This window comes from Podarcis raffonei, chromosome 4, assembly GCF_027172205.1.
Source record: "Podarcis raffonei isolate rPodRaf1 chromosome 4, rPodRaf1.pri, whole genome shotgun sequence".
Taxonomy (NCBI): Eukaryota; Metazoa; Chordata; class Lepidosauria; order Squamata; family Lacertidae; genus Podarcis; species Podarcis raffonei.
This window is the reverse complement of record NC_070605.1, coordinates 80195014-80220818: the sequence shown is the minus strand read 5'-3', so window position 1 is coordinate 80220818 and position 25805 is coordinate 80195014. Positions and strand designations below refer to the sequence as shown.

Here is a 25805-nt window from a genome sequence, read left to right as displayed (position 1 = left end):
AGAAAAATAGCACTGGTTAACTATATGATACTTGTTTAAACATATGACTAACATCACATCTAGTTTTGCCCCACAGACTGCCAATAAGCAATCTGTGAGGCTCCGTCCAGCACTCAACTTATTTACTAGGGTGAAAGTTCCACGGAGTTTAATGGTTTTATTTCCTTCTAAGCAGGCACAGAAGTCCACTGCAGCCTTAGACTTATTACCTGGAAGCAAATTTAACTGAAATCAGTGCAGTATATTCCTGCTCTAAGAGATATTGTGATATCTGACAATAATATCTGAAAAGATAAAAGCAAACAGAACCTTCCAGAGCTTGACAAAATGTATATCTTTGGACAGCGGTTACAGGTGTTTGCTTTTTGAATTGTGAAAGTCACCTTCTTTTAAGACAGTTCAGAGATCCTGGTTGCTTATTATGTAGTATCAAGTTTCATTTTGTAGACCAGAATTCTTTTGCTGTAAGTCTTGACCTTAATGTGACACGGGGGTCCTGTCTTGGATTTTTATCCTTCTGGTATGTTCACATTACAGAAGTATCTCAGGAAAAGTGGGCCTATTTCTGCTCCTAAACAAGACACTCTCCCTTTGTGGACAAAGAAGTTGGAAGAAGGGAGACCAAGAAGATGATCCTTTATTCTGTCCCATAATTTTAGGCAGTGGATTCAAGCGATTTTTCTTGTTCCAGATTTCACAATACTGACTTTCATCATTTTCTACAGCACCTTTTCTGCATATTCCAGGCAGTGCTAGGATCTGGCATGCTTACCACATTCCAAATCTTTATTAATAGGTTGATCACAATGAGGAATGTAATAAACGTTGAAAGATAAAGCTAAACAGGAATCTGAATGCATTGAACACATGGAAGATACCAAATTACCTCTGCAAGAGATTTGATCAATATTTTCCCCGTGATAAAATATATTTCATTCAGGATTTTACTGTATCATCCTGTAGAACAGATGTATTTGTAATTTAATTGTCACAAAGAGCCTTTAATTACAATACTCAAAAATGACTTGCGGTTTATTACATTTTGTAGCATTGTTAAGACCTTCTTACAGGCCTCTTCTGTCTTTATATGCTTGTCTTATTTATGCACACTATTACGCATCACTGTTTTCACTTTTTTTTTGAAAACAATTTAAACAACACAAAAATGTATATACAGGCATGATTTCAGTGGTTGAATAGCCTTCCAGGAGCACTAATAAATAGCATTATATTAGAATGAGTAATGAGTAATTAGAATGAGAAAGTGCACTCTCAAAAGGGTCACTTTAGTTAGTTATACACTAACCTCAGCCTTTAGCAGAGTAACACACGTTGGGTACGATGCAGCTAAAGTTAAGCACTTTTTATGCCCCACTGGTTTCACACCCAAGACCTGTCTAACCCACCATCCTGTTTCCTAGAGTAAGATGCCAGCTGCCTCTCACAAAAAGTGAGAGACTGGGAGAAAAGAAAGCAAAGTCCTAAGGACAGATCTTCTAAGCTGTCATCCATCATGATTAATCCCAGAAAGCTATCTGGCAAAGACTTGTGAAACCTTAAAGTCTGGCACCTTTTATTATAGAATCATACAATTTCAGAGTTGGAAAAGGATCTTAGAGGTCTAATCTCCTGCTCAGTCTTGTCTAATCCCCTACTGAGGGCAGAACCTACAATGCAACCAATGACATGACAGAAATATGTGGCCCTCCAGGTAGTATTGGAAATGAACTACCATAAACCCTATAATTATAATAATTATAACTTTTGTTTGTTTGTTTGTTTCCTGCCCATCTGGCTGGGTTTCCCCAGCCACTCTGGGCGACTTTCAACAAAATACTAAAAATAAACAGGGCTGCCTTCAGATGTCTTCTAAAAGTCAGATAGTTGTTTATTTCCATGACATCTGATGGGAGGGCATTCCACAGGGTGGGTGCCACTACCGAGAAGGCCCTCTGCCTTGTTCCCTGTAACTTTGCTTCTCGCAGCATGGCCAGTGGTCTGGGGTGATTTGTAGTCTGGCAATATCCACAGGTTCCCAACGAATGAACTGCTGCAACCTTGACAGATTCAGCCTCTGTTGAAAAACCTCCACCAAAATATTTTACAAAGAATAACAATTATAATTACTACTTTGTCAGCTCCACCTTATCTAAGGATGCTTGTTTATGGTGTAACATTGTCTCCTTCCTGCATTCACTCTGTATTCCGTTTTGTTTTTCATCTGTAGTTTTATGGCTTTGACTTGTAATATACCCTCGCAAAAAAATGCAACAAAAAACCCAACCCCTTCATTGAAAGAAATCATCTCCCAAGGCAGCCCACGCCAGTCAGATAGCTTATTGTTACGAAGTGTCTTCTAATCTGCTTCCTTGCTATTTCCACCCATTTCTTGTTGCCCTGCCCTCTGGAGCAACAGAAAGAAGTTGTGGCTTTAATGGAAATACCTCAATAAACTGGTTGCTCTTTAAGGTGCCGCAATAGTTCTTTGTTGTTTTTACTGTTTAAGTCTCCCCCATTAAAAGTGCTTAATTTTGGCTGAGGGTTCCCATACAGCAGAAACAGGAGGCAGCAAATTGAGGAGGCAGGGTAAACACAATCACTTCCATCTCCCAGGTGAGGGGCACAGGTTTAATAAACTTTCCTCTGTTAAGCATATCTGGAAGAAAGGTTCTAGTCTAGTCTTTGCCTCCTGTGCTGCTTATCTGTTTATTTCTAACATAAATAAGTGTTATGGTGGCATGAGGCCACTTTATTCTGCCACATATCTTGACCTGGCTTTTGTTCCCATAGTTATTACATCTAAGAGTTACCATACGTGAATCATTGGCTTCTGATTATTTTGGGTTGACATGTAATATACTTGAGGTTCCAGGTGACACCAATTTTAATGACCGCTAAAATCCAAAACTGATCAATGGACAGCCAACTCAGTGTGATTTCAATGCCATCATTTAAAGCTCTGAAGTAAAACAGTGGCCAGAGGATGAAAAATTCAGGTCTATATTCCAGTCATTTGAACTGCATTTAGTTATCAAGCTTAATTGTATCAATCACACGAACAACCATTGGTTTAATAGACAAAGGTACTAGTTCTTCACTGTAGCTTTCTGCTATGTATTTTTCCAAGGCTAGTGATCTAGCTTTCTGACTTACTGCATCAGCCCCAAGTTTTTGAGATTCCCCACTTCCTTGCTCTGATAGCACATTTGCTGACAGAGTTTGGTACTTGCCAGGAGGACTACGCTGTGGTTTTCTCTGTTCTGCGGGACATGTTTTGTTCGGTGAGCCCAATTTGGGACCAGTATCAGTCTCACATGGTGTTTTCTTCTTTTGCGTGGTCCTATCGTGACTTGAAAGTGGAGCCAAGGAACCCTTCCTTTCACTAGCGTTCTTTTCATGCACTCCCAGTTCATCTGAGGCAGGAAGACGATACTTCTCAGATTTATGATGCGTATGCTTTCCATCTCTTATACTAGATTTAGGCTTGACATAATCCTTTGGTGGTTGTGGTTGCTGCTGCTGTTTCCCTGCTGTGACGCTATATTGATGGCTCTCCTGTTTCACATCTGATAAGGGTAGCTGCTGGTTCTTAGAATTCCATGAAGCCTGTTTTTCATTCTTAGCAATATCCTCATGGTTTCTAGAGTCATTCAAGGATGGTTTCTGCGGCTCCCCTGCTGCAAGATTTACTGGCTCAGTCTTTGATTCATTTGGTGCTGGTATCTGATGTTCCTTAAGGTTACGCAAAGTACCTCTCTCCCTTACAGTAGTCTCTTTACTCTTTGGAAGTTCATTTCTAGAGTCATCTAAAGATGGTTTCCGTGACTTCTCTGTTGCAGGTTTCATCGCCTCAGCCTTTTTATTCTTTGGAAGTTCATTTTCCAAAGGTAACTGGTTTTGTCCAGAATGACTAGTGTTCTCTTTCGTCTTCCCCAATTTGCTTACAGTAGTCTCTTTACTCTTTGGAAGTCCATTTCTAGAGTCACCTAAAGATGGTTTCTGTGACTTCTCTGCTGCAGGTTTCATTGGCTCAGCCTTTTTACTCTTTGGAAGTTCATTTTCCAAAGGTAACTGGTTTTGCCCAGAATTACTAGTGTTCTCTTTTGTCTTCCCTAATTTGCTTTCAGGTTTCACTTTCTCAGCAGATAATGGTATTTTGTCACTCTTGGTCTTAAGGCTATCCAGGGCATTTCTTTGGTTAGCATTATCATCACATTTCACTGGTTCTTTGAGTGTGGAGAGCTGGTGTTTTGCAGCGTTTTCATCTTTTGATGCAACAGTTCCACCTTTTTCTGGATCTCTTGATGGCGTTTGACATTTTGAGTTACTTGGGGAATGTAACATTCCCGGCCTGCTAGGTTTATGCTTTGGTGGGGTCAGCTGCTGTGATCCTGCTCTTTCACCACCACCCTCTGCAAGGTCACTTTTTATTAATTTCTGGGGCATATTGGAGTTACGTACCAACTTCTTACCTCCCACTATAGAGTTTTTCTCTTCTGTTACCTTGTCATCTTGCTCCTTTCTGTCAACAGATGATGGAATTAGACATTGTACTTCTTTCAGTAGATTTCTTTCTCCTCCTTCACTGTTCCCCTGCTTTGCTGTTTCATTTGGGGAGGGAAATCCGCTTTTCTCAGGCTTTACTTCTGCCATCACTTTCATGCTTTCCTGCTTCCCAGTTTTGTTTCCTAAGGGCACCTGCTGCTTCTCCACATTGTGCGCGGGGCTTGCCTCCCCTACAGGACTAATTTCACACTTTCTAGTCTCCTTTGTTGAGGGTGGTTGATACTTCCTGGTCTGGGGACTCATACTCTCAACTTCTACAGCATGGTTTTCACTCTTAATTAAATCATTGCACAAATTGCTGGTTGTTGGTTTGCTGTCTTGCCCAGGTGCCCCCTTGGGCTTCAGCAATTCAGCTGGAGAAGGGAGGTGGTGTTTCTCAGAATTAGGACTGGCTGCATTATCTCTTACAATACAGCTCTCTTTCTTTTTCACTGCATTTGATGTTGGGGTTTGGAGGTTTCCGACACTGCACCAAGGTCTGTCGACTTCTGGCGTATCGCCCTCTGGATTTGCTGAGTGGGTCAGTGAGGATGAGTGGGATTTTTGAGAAGGAGGAGCAGGATTATTTTCCAGATTGCCAGTTTCGTGGCTGATGAATTCTTCTGGCAGCCTCTGAGAGGTATCCAAATGGCTCAAGCTACTATTTCCCTTTTTGCTCTTGTTTTCAGAATTTGTCTTTTCATTATCTGAGTGCAGTTCGGCTTTGCTAGTATTCTCTGCTGCTCTAACGCAGCTGGATTTATCTAAATCGCCAGTCAAAGGGCAAAGCTCTTTTTCAAAATCATGTCCTTTTACATCATTGTTGTCTTTCTGGCTCCTATCTGAAGTAGGAGTTTGGTGTGATTGATCTATAGTCTGTTTTGATATGTTTGAGCTAGGGTTATTTTGTTGGCTCAGCTTTGGATGTGCTTGTGGCTCCTTGGGCAAATGCTCCCTTTGTGCCTGATGATCAGATGGCTCACCTTGGCTTCTTGATGGCTGTAGCACCTCCTTTTTTGCTTTACCCGCATGGTCGCTTTTGTTAAAGCTAGGAAATAGTTCCTCTTTATCAGGCAGCTTTTCTTTGTTCTGAACCGTGTCAGAAAATGTGCTCCCCAAACTTTGTGTGTTATCTTGACTTGGCTTAAGCGGAGGCATTTTGTGAACAGCTGCAGGTTCAACACTTGATTGCTGGTCCTTTATTGGAGGCTCTCTGTTACAAGATGCCTGAGCTACAGGAGAGAGAAATGGTGGAATATTTTCCAACACTTTCTTTTCAGAGAAACATTTTTGGCTGGTGAATGGGGGATCTTTTATAGGCTCTGCTAATTCTATTTCTGTCTCCTTTGGCCTGAACATGCCTTCTGGTATGCCAAGAATCCCATCCCCTTTCATTTCCTGGTGACTATGTACATGAACTCCTTCAGCTGGATTAGAAGAGAAGTCGTTAGTAGGTATGTTTTCTCTGCTCATGATTTTTGCTGCATTTTTGTCTCTGGACCTGGAAAAGGTATCATCCACAGGTGGTATGATGTTCTCTTTGTGATCTAAGCTGTCCTTAGATAAAGGAGGAATGCAATCAACAAGGGACATATTTTCACGTGAAGGAAGAACACTGTCTTGATTAGAACCTGGGCTTGTAGGAATTACATTACTCTCGACAATGTCCTTTTTGTCAGCCACTACCTTAGGCATTTCATGATGCTTGTTTTGCAACTGTCCTCCTAGTTGCCCTTTATGTGCCATGCTTTCTGGTATCCTGCTGTCATGAGACCCAATGCCAGGTGCTTTCTGGGTGTCTTTTGGCCTCCCCACTTCAGAAGGCTTAGTGGCAGACTTGGCATTTGTAGCCCAACTCCAAGGGTGACTAATTTCAGTAGCAACACGGAATTTAGGTGTAGGGACAGTTGTGCATACCAGCTGTTGAGGCTGAGGGCTATTGACAATTGTGGTTGTCCTCAGTTTCCTTTCAAGCACTCTTATTTCAGGTTTGCAAATCTTTTTTCTCTCTGGGCCCTTTTTGCTCTTTCTCTCGCCTTTGCACGGCAGCAAAGATTTCACCTCAATGGCTGAACAGATATTACTGCTTTGTTCAAACTTTTCTTTCAGTTTGGACAAGACAGAGTTTTTGTTGATTATCTTGGGCAGGTTATCGTTTGGTGTCTTCTTTTTTGGAGCCACCTGCTTTTCTCTTTCTTTAGCTTCTTTTTCCTCAGCAACTAAGAATTTCTTCAGGATATTCTTCACAGTATTTTTCCCAGTTGAGCAGACCCATTTGACTTTATCGTGGGGTGTTATCTCTGGGCTTTCTCCTTCCTTTGAGGAGCTTTTGTCCAGCTTGCTTACAATGGAGTTTAGCCCGTTTCTGTTCTGCTTTTCTTTAACGACCAGCTTGCCAACCTCTCTTGACCTTTTCCTGTAGGCCTCGCGGTTGTTGTTCATGAACCTCGATTGCAGAAGCTGGAATTTGGTGGGACGAATGCCGCCATGTGCACTATGGCATTCGCGCCTCGAGTTCACCTTGTTCTCAATCCCTTCGAGCCACTTGGCCTTCTTGCTCTCGACCTGAGGTTGGCTGGATAGGAGGTCTGTGAGGTAAAGTAGAAGGCTGCTGAGGACAGCAAATGCACCTAGTTCTGTGGACATCTTACTGAGCTTCTTCTTCAGCACTATGGGGTCAACCAGCACCTTATCACTGCCCAGCTTTGTACCTTTACTTCTGCTGCATAAAAGAAAACGAATGTTGTTGTTTTTGTCCAGGGAAAGTCATCAACATTGCTTTTACTTCCTTACTGGTTTTAATGTGCTTATATTTATTTAACAAGATTATATACCGCTTTATTTTTTATTTTTACACAGGAACCTGCCTGAGTCAGGCAATAAGTCCATCTAGCTCAGGACTGTCAACACTGACAGGAAATGGCTGTTCAGATTTTTAGGCAAGGGTGTCTCTCAGCCCTATCTGGAGTTGCCAGGGATTGACCATAAGACCTTCTGCATTAAATACAGGTGCTCTACCTACAGTCCTCCTCCTTAAAAACACACACACTATAAAATACTCATATTACCAAGAAAAGTAAACTTAAAAACAGGTAGACATAATAAAATGTATCAATATATAGATAAAATCAAGAGGTTTTTTTTAAAAGTGAAAAACCATAATATATGCATAATAAAAAATGAGCATTAATTTTAGAAGTAAAATTTAGAAGTAAAATTTAGAAGTAAAATTACATCGGCACTCCTCTTAATGTGCCAGGCACATTTATCCAGTGCAGAAGATGATATACAACAGTTGTCTTAGCCATTACTGTTATTAACAGATGATTTCTGATACCTCTCCAGGAATGGCTGTTCTGAACAGTAAGCATACATAGTATTAGCACAGAGTGGGGTTTTTTTATTTTCTTTGAAACACGGGACGCACTTCTGCAGGCACATCCCAAATAATGGCATAGTGGCTTAACATGCAGCTGAAGTACCAGAAAACAAAATATGACTATGTGTCATGTCTAGAGCATGACACTATGTAGTGCGCGGTTCTGTCTGTATTTTTTTTTTAAAAATCATAATCATGTGCATTTCTGAAAGGGGCAGAAACCAGAGAGGAACAGGATACTAGCAAAAGATTACATAGTTCATTCATTCAGTGGGGTTTAAAAAACAAAACAAAACAAAACTTATTTTATTTCAACCGACTCTCATGCCATACTAGAAACTGCTATTGAAACCCTCAGTTTCTAATGCAGTTTGTCATCTGAGAGTAGGATGTGATGAAGCTACTGTTTGAGAAATGCAAGTCCAAATCCTACTTTTTAATGCACAGAACCCTTTGGAGCCTGGCCTGCTCTCTACAGGGAGCTAGCAAAGTCTGAAATCTTGCAGCATTCCACTGTGTAATAAAATCCATCTAGTCCTAAGCGAAAATCTGATCTGCTTTCCCATCAATTATGCGGGGAAATGTTCTCTTAAAATCCCTTTTCTGAATCCCAGTGAAACCAGGAAAGCCAGAGATAAAAGCATTGTATGCCATGATATCCAACACAATATCAATTGACCTCTATCCTTTCATTTATTAACATGGGTGGAGATAGAAGTCTGGCATGGTTATAAGCCTACTTCGGTTTGAAGAATTAGGCCTACAGGCAGCTGAGGATTTAGGAAATGCATTAACTGGTGAGGATCAGTTACTAAATAAAATAGTGAACTCAGTGTGAAAGCTACATGGTGAAGTCAACAGTAATAGACAATAGCCCGGAGGGGGGAAAATGTACCAGAGGTTTCAACTTTCTAGCACCATAAAAAAACTTGGAAGGTTAATTCACGTAATAATAAAGTAGTATGTGAATGGGATTCAGTCTGCATACCAGGACAGTATTAAGTTTTTATACCTCTTCATATACAAGCAAAAGCAAGACAACAAATCGCCTTGGGATGAAATCCTGGCACTGGTGAATGCAAGGGCAAATGCCAGCTTTGATTCCAGCAGATCAGGAGTTCATCCTTACCACGTAAGATGCCCAGACCATACAATGAAGGTGCTTTTCTGATTTCGAGAAGCAACATAAGCTGCTAAATTCAGATAGATTCTGCCATCCACATCACTATAGGAGAGTCAACCATTTATTTATTTTTTTCCTTTATCAACAAGCTGTGGCATTTTATGAAGAGTTGTTGTTGCTTTGTGGTTTTTTAAAAAAGGTACTTTTAATGGTCATGTCCTATCAACAGGGATGCCAGCTCAGGTTTGAAGGAGGGAGGAGCAGAAAGAGATTTCACAGCAAGAATCAAAAGACTGCTTTTTGAAGAGATAGATCTTCAGACAGAAATACAACAACATTGCATTTTAACAGCACTTGTTATGGTGACTTTTTTATACCTCACAATAACCAGAAATATAGATGTTCCTGAAGAACAGTACCACATGGAAGTGGCAGACTGCCCCTCACCCTTCTGCTTGTAAATGAAGATGGCAAAATCTAGGCCTCAGAGCTTTTCTCACAGGTAAGCATTGCACACAAGAACATCTGAATGAAACAGTTGTGCTCAACATCACAGGTTCTGCTTATAATTACCATTGTCATAATGGAAAAAAAGACAACAAAGCAATGAAAACTTTGACAGTTGGCCAGCACTGAATACAACAAACAATATGCATCATATGAGGATAAGGATGAGCAGCTAGATGTCACTGTGTTTCGGGGTTTTCCCCATTGCAAGACAACACATGTATACAACACTATTTATAAAAAGCAGCTTCTGCTGAGGCCATGCCTGACGCACACATGAAAGAATGGATAACGTCACTGATTCGAGGGCTGGATTTATTGGAACCGGTGTTAATCTCAAGCCATGTCACTCACTGGATTCTCTTCCCGTTACCGAAGTATGAATTCAAGGATGAATATTAAATATACCCGACGATTTTAAAAATTTGCCCTTTCAAATTGTAGGAGTCTTCAGATGGGAAGAATACATGAAGAGTTTTATTTCAAACAAAGACTATGATGCATTTATAAATCTAGCTTCGGGAATGAAGGGGAAATATCTGTTCCCCATTTCTTCAGTCCCTCTCCAATCCCTCCCCCATATGAAATCCTTGTTTCATCAATACCCACACACAAAAGACATATTCAGGAGGTCTTGAAACCAGCATTGTGGGCCAGTGCCTCATTTAATTGTCTTTTGATATCATGAGGCAGAAGATTTCAATCTTAACCAAAGAACTCACACTGTGGGTCAGAGTCCATAGGAACCACTTAAGTATTACCTCAGCGGTGAGGAAACTCTTTCCTATGCTGCTGTGGTAACATAAGAACCCAAAGATCACATTAGAGATTTGCTAATGATATGGCAAATTCCTTTTCCTTTCCTGGCCAGAATTAAATCAGTGTCTTGTCATGAATGACCTGTTTGTATGTTTCAGCACCTATATTCTTCACTTTAGCGGCTTCAACAAATGAAAGCAAATTGCATATACTCTTAGGGCAACTAAGTATAGCTGCTGACAAAGAGTTAGGAATAGGTATTCTATGGAAAGAATTAAAGTTATGTGTTAGGAATGCAATCCTATGCATGATTACTAGGAAGTAAAGTCGCACTGAACTGTGGTGGCTACTTCTTAGTAAAAGTACATAGGAACACTCTGTACATCCTATTTAATGTAAAAGGGGACTGAGACACAAAGCTGATATCAGAAATCAATCAAACTTCAAAGCGGTTTACTCAGAAAGTTAAAATAGATTGGGGGCGAATAAAATAAACTGCCCAAGGCACTGCTTTGAAACAAAGGTAATAATATAAAACAGAAAATGCGGCTCCATAATTTGGATCATATTATACAGAGATTGTTTGTAGGCTGCCTCAGTCACTATTCATAGTTACAAGGTTACTGTTACAACTCACAAGGTGACTTTAAGAGAGTACGTTCAACATGGAGAAGAAGAAAGAGGCCAGCAGTGTATTTTCATTTGGGAGTCAACCTCTGACTGGCAAGAAAACAAAAAAAACCCCAAAACACCTTAAAATTTCAGGAGAGAGTGAAGGACCTGACCACAGTGAAGAACTAAGGTGGAAGATGGCAGTATATGTCAAAATTTACACAAAGGGTCGGCCCAATACATTTTGGCACCTGAGGCAAACCACAAAATGGCATCCCTCTTACCACCAGGGAAGAAGGGGTGAGTGAAGATCTACATCAGGAGCAACGGAGGGAATAAAAATCTACCCAAGGATCTGCTGCCTTGGTTGTATCTAGACTAGATTAGGCTGCAATCCATCCTACTCACCTGGAACTTGTAAGCCCAATTGAATAGGACTTACTTCTGAGTAGACATGGTAAGACTTGCACTGTTTAGGTAGTATTCAACTAGAGTCAACTCCGGGTAGACCAATTGAAATTAATGAATATGACTAAGTGAGGCCCATTAATTTCAGTGGGTCTACTCTGAGTAAGACTTAGTTGAGTGCCATCCTTGGTCACACTTTAAGTCCAATGGAAATCAATAGGACTTAAATTAGTCATGACTAACTTTCTATATTGATTTTAACAGAATCTAAATGCTCTTAACTTATACCACAACTACCAGCCATCTCCATATTTACTCAGAAGAAAACCACGTTGAAATCAACAGAACTTACTCCAAGTTGAATGTATGTAAGATTGCAGCCTCAGTCTGCATCCAACCCACTAACTTTGAAACTCTTTATCTGCCACTATATATCCTACATCTTTCTACACCAGAACAACACTTTCTAGATTTCGTAGTAGAAGAGATTCTCAGCACCAAGAAACTCACTGTAACCTTGACCAACAATGACTTAGTGACAACTGCAAGCAAGAATTCCAGCAATGACACAGTAACATGCAATGCACACAATGTCAAAATAATGAATGATGCTTATGAAGAGGCATAAGATTAATTTATTTACAAGTATTTTAGCCACCCAAATCATTAAAAAGTTTGTAAAGGTTTTTTTGGGGGGGGAGAATCACCACAAAAATATATAGGAAGCTAGGAATAGTTGTAGAGTTGTGTTTTGTTACATTGCATATATATATATGTGTGTGTGTGTGTGTGTGTGTATATATGATATATATTTGTGTTCTGCTAAATCTCAGATAACTTCCTAGAATATTTAGGCACTATAGTTCTGAAAAAGGATATACATTTAATTGATTTTTCAGTTAGGCGATACCACAGAAACGTCGATATTACGGAGTTGAGAGGAAACCGGAAAGAGTGCATAAAAATGGACGGAAAAATTGAATCTCAGATAAACTTCCTTCAAAGGGTGATAAAATTAGTTTGCCTTAAATAGGTGTGCAGACAGCATTAGTTTTACATATATATTATTGGCATATGTGTACATGAAGTCACATTTTGATGTGATGCAGAATTTTATAACAAAAATGGGTTCTTAAACTGCTTCATCCCCCCAAAAATTATAATGCCAAGGTGATATAATTAAAGTAGTATGATTAATATTAATTAATGTTAGAAGACATTCTTAAGTATTGAATACTGACAGAATTTAAATACCCTTAATTTATTTTATTTACTATACCCTTTTCTTCAAATAAATTATTGGAGTGGCTTACAATAAATTTAATAGTATAATTCTACTATTCTACCTCTGTGCAGCATTTTATAATGCTGCCTGCAACAATATTGCCATAGTTTGGGAGTTTTCCACACATTACATGGAAATATAGATTTGCAACCCAATGTACACTTAGCTGCCGCTGATTCTGTCCCTATATTTGCTAACACTTGTGTCATTCATACATTACATTTTTAGGGGTCCATTAAAAAATCTCAGATGTACCCAAAAATGTAATGTGTGGACTGGCCCTTATGTCGGGTCAAGAAACTCCTATCTGTGGAGTAGCGGGAGTACTTCGGAGTAAATGAATAAAATAACATCATGTTAAAGACAGTGTGACTTCACTGAGACTTAGGGGCACACAATTCTTTTCCTGAATTGTTACAAATCTGTTTAGAGTTGCTTCTTAGGAATTTGGCTGCAGGGTATAATATAATCTTTTTAAAAATAAAATGAAATGGCAAAAACATCTTTACTTTTCCTCTGAAGACAGTCGGAAGAGAGCCTCTCCCAAGTTTTCTAGCTTCTCCCTCTGTTCAAAATCCTGGTACAAGCCTTTAGGAACCTTGCTGAGACCATAAAGCAAGCCATACAAACAGCCAGCAATAGTTCCAGTTGCTGCACTCTCACCTGTGAAATAAAGCAGAAATGAGAACCCAGTTGCATGCCCTTTTAGCTTCTCTGTGAAATAATATCATATATATTAAGAGCAATCTCAGTTCTCTGAGCTGGTCCAAATTGGCACCAACAAGAGACAAGTATCAGGTTGGCAGAAACATTTTAAAAAGTCACTGGGGGGGGAAACAACTCTAAGGTGGAAACAGCCCAAAGAAGACATGCTTTCATGTCACAATCACATCATACCTTTAAAGTATTCTTAGGCTACTTTAGCAGTCATTACCTCTCCTAAAGAATTCTGGGAACCACAGCTTGTTTAACAAACTTTGCCCATCATCTCCTTCTTGAAACACCCCTGCTGTAAAACTAGTTGTGAAACATAAGTGTAGACCATATAAGCTTTCGTAGATTAAAAAAAACACCTCACAATTCCTGTGGCTTAACTTTTCTTTGATAGTAGGACTGCCACTTCCTTTATGGGAATAAGAAATGAAGCTTTTCCCAACCAGCACAAGATTACTGCAATAATTACTAGTTGGAAAGTACAACAAGTACGTTAGATGCAAGATACTTCAATGGATGTAGTAAGTGGAAAGAGCTATATTTATTAGTGAGTCACCTAATGTAGCCAAACTGACCCTAATCAAAAATTATAATGGTCTGTATGCCGTATATATTTTGCTGTTATGGTTACAAGGAACCGACATGAAGGAACTACTAGATTACTCACCGCCATGGAACATTGCCCGGTTGCAAAGCTCGGTCCAATCACTACCACATCCTAAGAGAGCATCATATGCAATCATGGGAGCATCATGACCTCTCCTTCCACCACGACCTTCAGAACTCCATCTCCTATAAGTCTGAATGGATAATTAATGAGTTTGGTTGGGTGAATTTGATGGCAAGGCAACCGAGAATATACAGATGCCACTCTTTTACTTTGCCTTTTTTCTTTTTCTTTTCATAGCATGGCACAGAAACATGAGGTAAATTGCGGATTGTGTTTTAAAATACTCCCTTTTTTGTTTCTTTTTAAAAATATTGGAGCTACATTTGCTCATTGCTTATTTCTGTGTATAGTCAAGCCTTGCTTTAGCATACATTAAATATTTCTTTAAAAAAAATTAATCTGAAACAAGACAGAAACGGCCTTTCTTGGCTTTGGGGGAACCACACTAAGGCAATCTCTTAGACAGCTCATCTTTCTTGGGTTCCTTCACAAAAAAGGATTCCATTTGCCTCCATCCGTTTATCTGAGATTATGATGAAGATGGTGGTGATGGTGATGATGATGTCATTTGCTTCTCTGACATAACCCTGATGGCATGTGCAACACTGCCTATGCGTTTTCAAAACTTGCCTACAGTTTATCACTTAAGTCTATAAAAATGTGGAATCCCACAAGCTTGCTTCCTCAGAGAGGGAACTGCATGTTACCGTTTTTGTTGTTCTTGGCAAACCTTTTTATTTCATTCACTGACCGTTGAACACTTTCTGTAAAGAGGTGGAGAAAATAGAGAGACAGAGAGACAGTGTGTGATCCAGAAAGTTTTAACCGGGACTTGTCCTATCTGCTGATTGAAGGTCCTTATTGCACAGATGGTGGTTTCCTGCATGGGTATCACATTATACTGAGCATACATGTATATTTCTACAGAAGAAGGTCACAGTTAGCCAACATTTTTTGAAAGCTGTAGCCTTCACAGAATGAGCAGCAAAGGCCATATAGAAGATCTTAATGTACTATAAGTGGTGCCCCAAGTAAACAAGCAAACAAACATCCTGACCGCTAAGCAATTGTCACATCTACATGCAGTGATGATACTGGAATGCTTAGTACAGTAATAGTTTTTTCTAACAGCAGCTTCTGCTGTATTGCAACTTTGTGAAATGCTGAAATGTAAGTAGATACTACCATAATGTTCTTGGCAAAATTCGCATCCTATTTAAGTGCTGTTGCCTTTTACTTGGGTGCAATCTGTTTGGGGCAGGTCTCCAAGTAACAGAATGGATTGTGCATATTGTAACTTCGTATAGAATACTGGTGAGGAAAGCGCTTGCATGAGTGACAAGAGAGCCATTTCACGAGGTAGGTCACTTGATCTCGTGGAGAGTCTTTGTACACCGGGATAATGCATTAAAGAATACTGGCATTGTAATGAAGACTTTCTATGCAACCCAGATGAGACAGGTGGTGAGGGGGTTTCAGATGTCAGAGGCACCCCGTAGAGTCATTGTCATGCAGGAGTATGATAGTCATAGCATTTGAATCAGATCTCAGTTAAGAAAATTAAGAGAGCACAGCAGCGCACGGGTCTGAAAAAACTGCAGCTCTCGTAGAGTGCCTGGAATATATAACTGGAGCCACCAGCAAACAGACATCGACATCTTATTACCTCTTGTGCCACCAACTTAGAATGTCTGCTGAAAGAGTGGTAGGAAGAATTAGATTGCTAGAGGCACGTTGACAGTCCTTGCTACCCAACCTCAGCATCTGGTTGGTGACCTGGGCAGCTAATTCAGTTCCATCTGACCCTATAAAACCTCAGCTTTGTTGAATTCTGCTCCCCAATCTAAGCATATTGTTTTTCTGTTGAGAAGACTGCCAGAATGTCTGCTTTCCACCATTTCCCACATTCTACCTCTGTAACCTGATCTTTTTCCTGCTTTGAACTGCAATGTTTGTCATTCTAGTCCATCTGCACATTAGCTGCCACATCTGGAACCCAATATTATGACCGCCTTAAACTACACTGCTGGCTCTTCCCTTCAAGTCCAGCTGCAATGGTGTGACCTTGGATCTCCTATTCCCCTTCTCACATGGAATATGAAGTTGATCCAGCAACTTCAAGAACTGCTGGATCCCGGCTTCCATCATCCCTGGCCAATGTCTATAATGGGGCTGATGGTAATTGAATTGCAATCATATCTAGAAGCCCACCCCTACACTAAACCTAGCATCAATCTAATATTTGTCCTGTAGGCTTGAGTCATTCAGTAAACTTATACTACTACCAATTTATGGTGAGGTAAAGGTAAAGGGACCCCTGACCATTAGGTCCAGTTGTAACTGACTCTGGGATTGCAGCGCTCATCTTGCTTTATTGGCTGAGGGAGCCGGCGTACAGCTTCCGGGTCATGTGGCCAGCATGACTAAGCCGCTTCTGGCGAACCAGAGCAGTGCACGGAAATGCCGTTTACCTTCCCACTGGAGCTGTACCTATTTATCTACTTGCAGTTTGACGTGCTTTCGAACTGCTAGGTTGGCAGGAGCAGGGACCGAGCAACGGGAGCTCACCCCGTTGCGGTAATTCGAACCGCTGACCTTCTGATCGGCAAGTCCTAGGCTCTGTGGTTTAACCCACAGCGCCACCCGCGTCCCTACCATTTTATGGTACTTGGTTGCAATTGTTTCTAAATTAAAGAAAATAGGACCCACTTTCAGATGGGAGAGTATCAGTACATATTTGTCCCCAATACTTTCAGAATTTTTGGTTGAAGAGTTTACCTTTTCTCTTTCCTCAGCATCATAATTGTCAGGAAAGTTGGGTTTATTCTGGTTGTCTTCATTGATTTCTCTCTCCTCCAAGTAAAATTGCCATTTTGCTTCAAAGTAAAACCAATGCTCCTGATATTCTGAATGAAAAACAAAATTATGGTGCGTTTAATCTTGAATAGGTTCTTTCAGTGCAACAGCATGAATGACAAAATCCAATGTACAGAACTCTCATGAAGAAAATTAAATAAAACCTGCCCAACTATTCTTAGCCTCTCAACAATACTAATTAGCTTATCTTCACAATGTAGAAAGGGGGGGAAATAGATTTTAATTTTGTATTGTAAATACAAATAATTAGGGCCACCAAACACACATTTTGGAAAACCAGAATGTAGATCACAGTGTCTATTAAACATACAAACAAAGTTTTACTGTAGTCCATTCAGCAATTACTACTGGGTCCTGAATACTGAGCAAAAGCATAAGAAGCCCTCCCAAGTCTCAACAGGAGCTATTTTGAGTGCAGGCTGTATGCTACCTGATAAGGCAGTTGGCAGTAACACCTTTTTTTTGCAGTATGATCTTCAGAAGGCAGCCTCTGCAAATAAACTAAGATGGGCATCTCTACCCATTTGTACAAGGGCAGCTTTTTCCGAGTCTGCACCCATAAGATCTACTGCTTAAAAGTGGAGAGGGTGTACTTTGTAAACTGGTGGTGATTCACATGCAACATTTTCCTACAGGAAGCAATATCCCTGCCACTTCTGCAGCATCCATTGCTGTAGCTTTGTTTCTGCCACCAATATTCAGCATTCCTTCCTGAACCACTGTACCTGTAGCAAAACAAACATTTGCAACACAGTTTATATATTGAGTCTAGAGCAGCTGTTCTCAACCTTTGGTCCTCGTATGTTGTTGGAATACAACTCCCATCATCCTTAAACTAGTAGGACCAGTGGACAGGGAAGTTGGGAGCTGTAGTCCCAAAAGATCTGGAGACTCAAGGTTGATAAAGGCTGGTCTGGAGGAAAACTTTTTTTTTCTAAACACGAGATTGCTGCTGATTATGAAAAAGTCATTTGTGAAGTTGCTTCAGTTTAAGAAAGGCAGGCTATGCTCATTTTCTCAGTATGTGTACCACTTGCACTTTGAAGACAGGAACAAAAACATAATTTTCTTATCCCCCTGCAAATAGCTTCCTGATCCCTGCTGACTGAAAAGTGACTGTATCTCTTGTTGCAATCCGGAGGGAGCCAGGAATACCTTAGGTCTTTTAAGTAGGTGAAACTCTGATGTCGCACATTCCGTATCACAGCTGATCCTGCAAATCCTTGACCTGCCAGTCATTTTCATCCACCTACCTGACTATTTCTCTATCAGGATCTTCACTCCCAACACCTGTTCCCTCACAGTCACATTGCTCAGCTTTCTGCTATTGGAGTTCCCCCCAAAGGCACTTGAGAGATGCTTGTTACTAGCCTTAGATATATGGTTTTCCTCCCCATCTTTCCCTTGCTTCATTACCCTTCCTTTCTTCTTTACAGCCCTGAAACCCTTTGCACTATGCTGTCCCTGAGCAGAAGGCAGGCTTTTGTCAAAGAAGTACTAGGCATCATCTTCTGTAGCATATTACAAACATCTGTCTATACCAAGTGCTACCACAGGTGATCACTTGCAGCTACCTAGCGGTAAAGCTGCCTCTGAGAACTACAGAGTGAGAATATGCAGAATTAAACAAATGTGCTTTTTTTTAAGAAAAGAAAAACAAAAGAAATTGACTGGATAATTCAAAAGGAGAGATCCCTTGAGAAAAGGGGCTCACAGTTGTTTCAGGCAGGGTTTTTAAAATGTCGTCCCCTTTATTTATTTCTAAAATAGCATTGCACTTCACTCCATAATGACAGATGCATGCTTTAGGAGTCTTGCATATTTTACTCAGGGTTGGAATTGTGCAAGAAGAGTGACAGCATCCTTCTGTCAAAAGCAGACCAGACCTATACAACTTAATCCTGCACCTGGTCTAGTCAGGAGAAGAAGAAGAAGAAGAAGAAGAAGAAGAAGAAGAAGAAGAAGAAGAAGAAGAAGGAGAGGAGGAGGAGGAGGAAGAAGAAGAATTTTAGCTAAAAGCCAGAGAACTTCTGAGAAAGAACACAGGGCCTATTATTTGTCAGTAGTCGCCTGCATCACTATTCAAATATGGGTTTTGGTTTTTTAAATTGTGCATATAGGTATATCAATCAGTCTTCATTACGGTCCAGAGACCCAACAAATCATTACAAATCAATACACAATTCATACAGCCTACCTCCAAGTTAACCAAGCAATTTGTTCATAATTTAGGGCTCATTTGTTCTTACAACTACCGATAAAAACTTTGCCACTGCTAACGTTCCAGCATTTGGTATATAGATATATTCCTAGAGCAAGGATTCAGGGAAGAGAGACAGGTAGCAAATTGACAAATAGGTAAAGGTAAAGGGACCCCTGACCATTAGGTCCAGTCGTGACTGACTCTGGGGTTGCAGTGCTCATCTCGCTTTATTGGCCGAGGGAGCCGGCGTACAGCTTCTGGGTCATGTGGCCAGCATGACTAAGCTGCTTCTAGCGAACCAGAGCAGCACACGGAAACGCCGTTTACCTTCCCGCCGGAGCGGTACCTATTTATCTACTTGCAGTTTGACCTGCTTTCGAACTGCTAGGTTGGCAGGAGCAGGGACTCAGCAACGGGAGCTCACCCCGTCACGAGGATTCGAACCACCAACCTTCTGATCGGCAAGTCCTAGGCTCTGTGGTTTAACCCACAGCGTCACCCGCGTCCCTAGCAAATTGACAAATACAAACACCTTTATTGGCATTACGTGTTTAAACATTTCAAAACACTAGGATACATTTAAAAGGGACAGGAGTGGGGCTGTTGAGGATCAGAAGGTACTCAATTGTTCTTCTTCACCCTGTCTATTCCCTAGAGGGGTGATTAATTAAGAACCCTTTCGGGTAAGATGGAGATTAAAAAGGAAGGCACTGAGGCAGTAACGCCCTTGTCCCTATCTGCTAGGAGGAACCTCATTTGACAGGTAGCATCTCTCTTTCTCTAGTCTCATGATAAAAGCTTCTGAGTTCAAGATTGAAACAGACACCTGAAATGGCAGGTAGGGAAATTAAGCTACCAGAGCATAAACACTTCAATTATGCACCTTATGTGTGAATTGCATATCGTGCAATGTTACCTGCCATGTGCCGAATCGTCTTCTTGCAGTATTCTTCAGCCATTGGGACAACCTTCATCATTTCTCTTCCCCACTGCACCAGTGGCTTTCCTTGTATTGCATATGAAACAAACAGAGCTGTGCACAGTGATCCTAAAAACCCTGAAAGGAGCATAGAAAAATGGTGATGACGATGGCACCCAGTAGCACCAAAAAGGAGGAGAAATCAGCGTAGAGATGCATAAGAAACTACGTTTATTTAGCTCAAAGAAATACAACATGCACACATTTCAAGCTATATGCCTTTCTTTGGGAATATTTTTTTGTTCCCTATAAAACAGGTATTGAACTTCAAATAGCATTACTGTATGTGTATATAACTGACTGGTGCAATGCCTACTCAGAAGTCCTGTTGAACCCAGAAGGGTTTATTCTTAGGTCAACTGGAGTTAGGATTGTAGCCTTCATCACTACTTTCAACCCCTGACCACAGAGAGGCGTTCCAGAGAGGGTGCCACTACCGAGAAGGCCCTCTGCCTGGTTCTTTTACATAGGGTATGTGTGAAGGTTTCTGCCAGCCTCACTTGGGTAGGTTCTTTTTCTATTTGCTTATTTTAAATGGGGATTTTTAGTTGGAGGTTTCTCCTATGAAATGCTGGTCAAGTGTTGGTGGCACTGCTTCGGACAATTACTTTTCCTTTTTGATTCTGGCATTGATGTCCTCCAAAGAATGAGCGATTTGGCTGTTGTGTTAATTACAATGTGCCTGTTATTTTAGTGATGTATCATGTTGAGATACTGTGCCTTTATAACACAGAAACCATGTGAGCCTTTTCCCCACCATTTAATCTCCACTGGAGGAGATGCTTCATCTACTTTATTCCTGAGAGCTAGACTGCTGATAAAAGCGTATGAGTTTAAAAAAATAAATAAGGTGACAATTCTGATAGATTTACTGAATCCAATTAATCACTGTCAGCATTCAATACAGATCCTTCATGCAGTGTGCCAAACACTTAAAAGTCACATAGTCTGCAACTTTATTTTGCCATTTTAAAACCTAGAAAACAAGCAAGACTGCGTGAGCATTTATCATTTAAAGTAATGAAACTAGATTGGGGAGAACTGGCATAATGGAATACTTCAGCAAATACGTATGCCTTACAACTTGTGTCTCTACTTAGGAGGGAGCCATCTGATATGTGATGATTGTTGGCTGAGATTAACATTCCAGGGTGATGACTTCTTTTACATGTCTATGTCCAATTGATCTTAATGAGGATAACATTAGAATGGTGCATAGGTTTAAAACAACTGCTTTTATGGCCCTTAGAGCTACTGAAAATGAAAATCATGAAAACGAACTGCTGAAAATTAAAAGGAATTCATAATATGTTGCATGTTGAACTCTGTATGAACAGCCCTAAAACAGATGGATCAGAAGTTTAACCATAACAGTTTCTTGCTCTGATAAACCAGTGGTTTTGCACGGTGTCACTGTTTTCATGTCAGACTGGACTACAGCCTAACCTGGTCTCAGAATGCAACTGTTTCTGGTTATTGCTTCTACTGACCTACAGTAATTTTGCAATTCTGATGGTGGGCATATTGCATTGTTTTCCCCCCAGACTGATGGCAGGTGAAGCTGCAGAACAGATGTGTGCCCCAAGCAATGGCTCTCAGATTGCAAACCACTGCTGTTCCACTTACCAGGCTAGTGGATAGAGAAAGAGGAAGAGTCATAAATGAGTGTGGCTGGCTGGCTGGGAAAAACAACATTTCCTCATCCCCCCCAGATCTCAGAAGTAGGAGATATAGTCAAGCTGAGGTTTGTCTTTACTGCCAGTGGTTCTCCAACCTGATCCTTCTTCTTCCTATTGGTCCAGCCATCCCATTAGCACTTTTCTTGTCTTTCCTCCTCCCCCTTTTTTCCTCCAGTGCTCCCACCCCTATTCCCATCTTCATGCATCAAGAATTGCAGTTGGGGTGTGTGTGCTTTTAGTGCAGAACTTGAATCTGACATATTGCAATTGTGATATGACACTGCAGAATCCTTGCAAGAAAGAGCCCCCAAGCACTTATGCAGGCGAAGCTCCAGCCACAACTGCACTGAGCAAAAAGCACCTTAAGTTTGCTACAGGCCTATGTATGCTTATTTGAGAGTTATGCCCACTGAAACAATAGGAGCTTCTAGGTGAACATGTTAAATTTGTTGTGTGTGTACACACATTTCTTTCCTGTTTCATACTTGAACACTATATTAGGTTTCCTCTCTCCAAATGGTACTGCAATCCACCCACCCCCTTGACTGGGCTTCCTTCCAGTTTAGGAGCCCAGATGGGGACAGGGAACTATTAAAAACTACACAGGGCCATTTGCAAGGGGAAACTGAAGGGCAGAGAAGGGTTAAACACCTCCCACCAGCTTTCCCCTGCAAGTGTCTCTCCACCCCTGCATTATGAGGTGAACACAGGGTAAGTGTGGTTTATTGAATACAATTTAGTTTATTGAATTTATGTGTTGCTTCCCACCATCAAAGAAGTCTTGAAGCAACTTGCAAAAGAAAGAAAAACCTAGAAGAGACATGTCCATTTAAAACAATGCAACATACTAAGTGTGTTCACCTACAATAATCACTTGCAAGCAACCATACCACCCAAGAATGGTCCCAAAAGAAATAGCTGCTAAAAGCCAGACTGTTATTGTTGGGTAAATGCCAGAAAAATAAATACATCTTCTCCTGGTGCTGAAAAGATGACAATGTTAGCAGCAGACAAGCTTTCAAGAGGAGAGTGTCCCATAAGCATAGGACTACCACAGAAAACATCTCTTTTCCTATTGCCACCCTCTGAACATCTGCAGGGAACATACAGAGATTCCCTTCTTCAAATCGAGGTAGATTCATATGGGGAAAGGTCGTCCTAGAGGTACTGGGCTCCCAATCCATGCAATACTTTGAAAAGTCAAAACCAGTACTTTGAATTTGACTTGGAAACAAATTGGCAATTAGTGCAGGTAAGGTAAAAAGATAAAAGGTAAAGGACCCCTGGCTGGTTGAGTCCAGTCAAGTGCGACTGTGGGGTTGCGGCACTCATCTCGCCGATGGAGCTGGTATTTGTCCACAGACAGCTTTCCAGGACGTATGGCCAGCATGACTAAAATGCTACTGGCACAATGGAACACCGTGACGAGTGCCAGAGCAGACAGAAAACCATTTACCTTCATGCCTCAGTGGTACCTATTTATCTACTTGCACTGGCATGCTTTTGAACTGCTAGGTTGGCAGGAACTGGGACAGAGCAACGGGAGCTCACCATGACTGGTGTTTTATGTTGAGATTGCCCCGTCTCTGTCAACAACCTGGCGACTGCGTTCTGTGCTACTTGCATTTTTTTCAATTGCTTTCAAATGCTGTTAACAGACCTCAAGCCACACACACAGATCAACCAGAGCTTTGGCAGGAGTGCCAGTCTTGCAAGGGGCAGGGCAACCCAGAGTCAATACATCCTAACCAAAACAGGTCGATTTGCCTAGACATTACCTGTAGGGTGGTTATGAGTCATTCGTCCAACTTCAATGCTCACTTCGATGAGAGTTTCCAGCCTGTCAGGCTTCCAGTATTTCATCCCTAAGCACATGGCCTTTGTAGCTGCTCCAAATCCTGAACCTATTGTCAACAGCAACAAAAAGGCAAACGAGTCATGAACGATAATTTGAATCACGTTTGATTGTAGCTGATGATGTTAGTGAATTTTGAAGTGGTGTGGGAGCCAGAAGGCTGCTGGGAAGTTGGTAGCTGGAGTCCGAGAACTCTGAAGGAGGGAGGCAGGCCCATGAAGAGGGATGGGGGAAGACAGGTACACTTGCCCTAGCCCTCAGGGGGCTATGCTGACCAGGGGACCCCCACCAGGGGCACGCCAGACTTAAACTGTCATGTCAAGAATGCCCCATACCTCCCAGCCACCCTGGACCTGAGAGAAGCTCTGCACGGCCCTTGTGGGGGGCAACAGGTGGCTCATCGCTAAGCTGGGAGGAAGATAGTAATTATAATTCTGTATACATATGTATATAGGGTGTGGTAATCCAAAATGAAACACCTTTTAAGTCCTCTTGATGTTAACATGAGAGCTAAGGCTGTGACCAGGCCCGTGCAGAGCTTGTCTGAGGCCCTAGTTGGGTGTCTTGTTAGAATAAAGTTATAAACTCAAACAAAAAAAGCAGGTGGTCCCTTGGCAGGCCAACCTGTGCCCTGCCCCCCGGCCAGCCAAGCCCTGCAAGGCCCAGGGCGAATGTACCTAGCTGCCCCCACCCTGCTTTGCATAAGCCTCTGTGTGACTATATATTTCTGTACCCCACTTATTTGGGAGTAAGTCCCATCAAACATGGTGGGACTTGCTTCTCAGTAGACATGTTCAGTGTTCTCCCTTGCTGAATTTCCTAATGAAATCAATTCAATAAAACATTCACTTTCGCTGGATTGTTATATATGTAATATATTTTGAGTGCATTTGTCTCCCGGTATGCCCCATGGAGAGCCTCAAGGTCCATTAATAGCAACACCCTAGTGGTCCCAGGCCCTAAGGAAGTTAGATTAGCTTCAACCAGAGCCAGGGCCTTTTCAGTTCTGGCTCCGGCCTGGTGGAAAGCTCTGCCTCATGAGACCAGGGCCCTGCAGGATCTGTTTCTTTCTGCAGGGCCAGTAAGACAGAGTTGTTCCGCCTGGCCTTTGGCTTGGAGCCAATTTGATTCCCTTCCCCTCTTTTTTCTTTTTCTTTTTCCTTTCTCCTCCTGTGATGAGGCTGCATTTTAATATTTTAATGTTTCAATATTTTAATGTTGTATTTTAATCTTGTTTTTAAGTTGTATTCATTCAACTTGTTTTTATTATTGCTTGTTAGCCGCCCTGAGCCCGGTCTTGGCTGGGGAGGGTGGGGTATAAATAAAAATTTATTATTATTATTATTATTATTATTATTATTATTATTATTATTATATCCCATATTCCATTGAAGTAACTTACAATATTTTGAAAGAATCCTAAAAATCCTAAACGCTGGAGGTTGCTGATTTGGGATCTCAGAGAGAAGGAAAGCAACAACTTTTACACCAAGCCTAGAAACAGCTCCTAGCAGCGAGTTCCCTCTCCCCAAGCACCAACGACCATTGCTTAGGCCGCAGCAGGGAAGGCAATCACATCCCTCCATTATCCAGCTGTATTGCTACCCGGACTATTATTATTATTATTATTACTACTACTACATTAATTGAAGTGAGTTTTATCTTGATATTGTTAGATGACCTTTTGCAAGCCACCTTGGAGGTGTTTAAAGGGCAGGAATGTGGAAATATAAGTTAAAACAATAATAAAGTCATAAAAGCCAGGCTGAATCTACACACACATATCTTAAAAATGCTGTGAAAGTGCTTAAAAAAAAGTTTGAAAATATACAGTATGTGGAATTTGCCATTAGCTCACTAGAGCCATCTAGTGTCACATTTGTATAATGCACTTAAAACATTACATTTGCAGCCATATAGCTGAGTCCCCAATCAAAAAACATCAATTAATAAACAGCAGATTAAACAACAACAATAGAAAGCATCAACAATAAGCAACACCATACAAAAATCCCCCAAAATCCAAATACTCATGTAGGCCGCCTCTTAACACAATATAGCTTCCATCATATAAAGTTGCAAGATAAGCAAAACATAAAAAAAAATGTAACAGCAGCATTGAAAACAGTGGTAAGAATCAATAACAATAAAATAATTAGCTGTCTATAGGAAAGCACTGTCAGTGCCAAGCAGCCCTCTTTGAGGAGGAT

At 41.0% G+C, this 25805-nt stretch overlaps 1 protein-coding gene across 9 annotated transcripts in view; it reads right to left on the bottom strand.

Moving 5' to 3' along the window:
• The window catches only part of ADPRHL1 (ADP-ribosylhydrolase like 1), a 38256-nt gene that overhangs the window by 639 nt on the left and 11812 nt on the right, over positions 1–25805 (bottom strand). For 3 of the 9 annotated variants that reach the window (XM_053384339.1, XM_053384346.1, XM_053384342.1), the window contains 6 exons: positions 23519–23644; positions 19999–20139; positions 16781–16908; positions 14000–14132; positions 13128–13281; positions 5–7267 (listed from right to left, as the gene is read on the bottom strand). In XM_053384339.1, coding sequence (XP_053240314.1) covers positions 3025–7267; positions 13128–13281; positions 14000–14132; positions 16781–16908; positions 19999–20139; positions 23519–23644 — 4925 coding nt within the window. In that variant the 3' untranslated portion in view covers positions 5–3024. Of the gene's footprint in view, positions 1–4; positions 7268–12196; positions 13282–13999; positions 14133–16780; positions 16909–19998; positions 20140–23518; positions 23645–24074; positions 24651–24997; positions 25112–25625; positions 25762–25805 lie in introns of those variants that run through there. The other 6 variants (XM_053384341.1, XM_053384344.1, XM_053384345.1 and 3 more) reach the window with 6 other exon arrangements.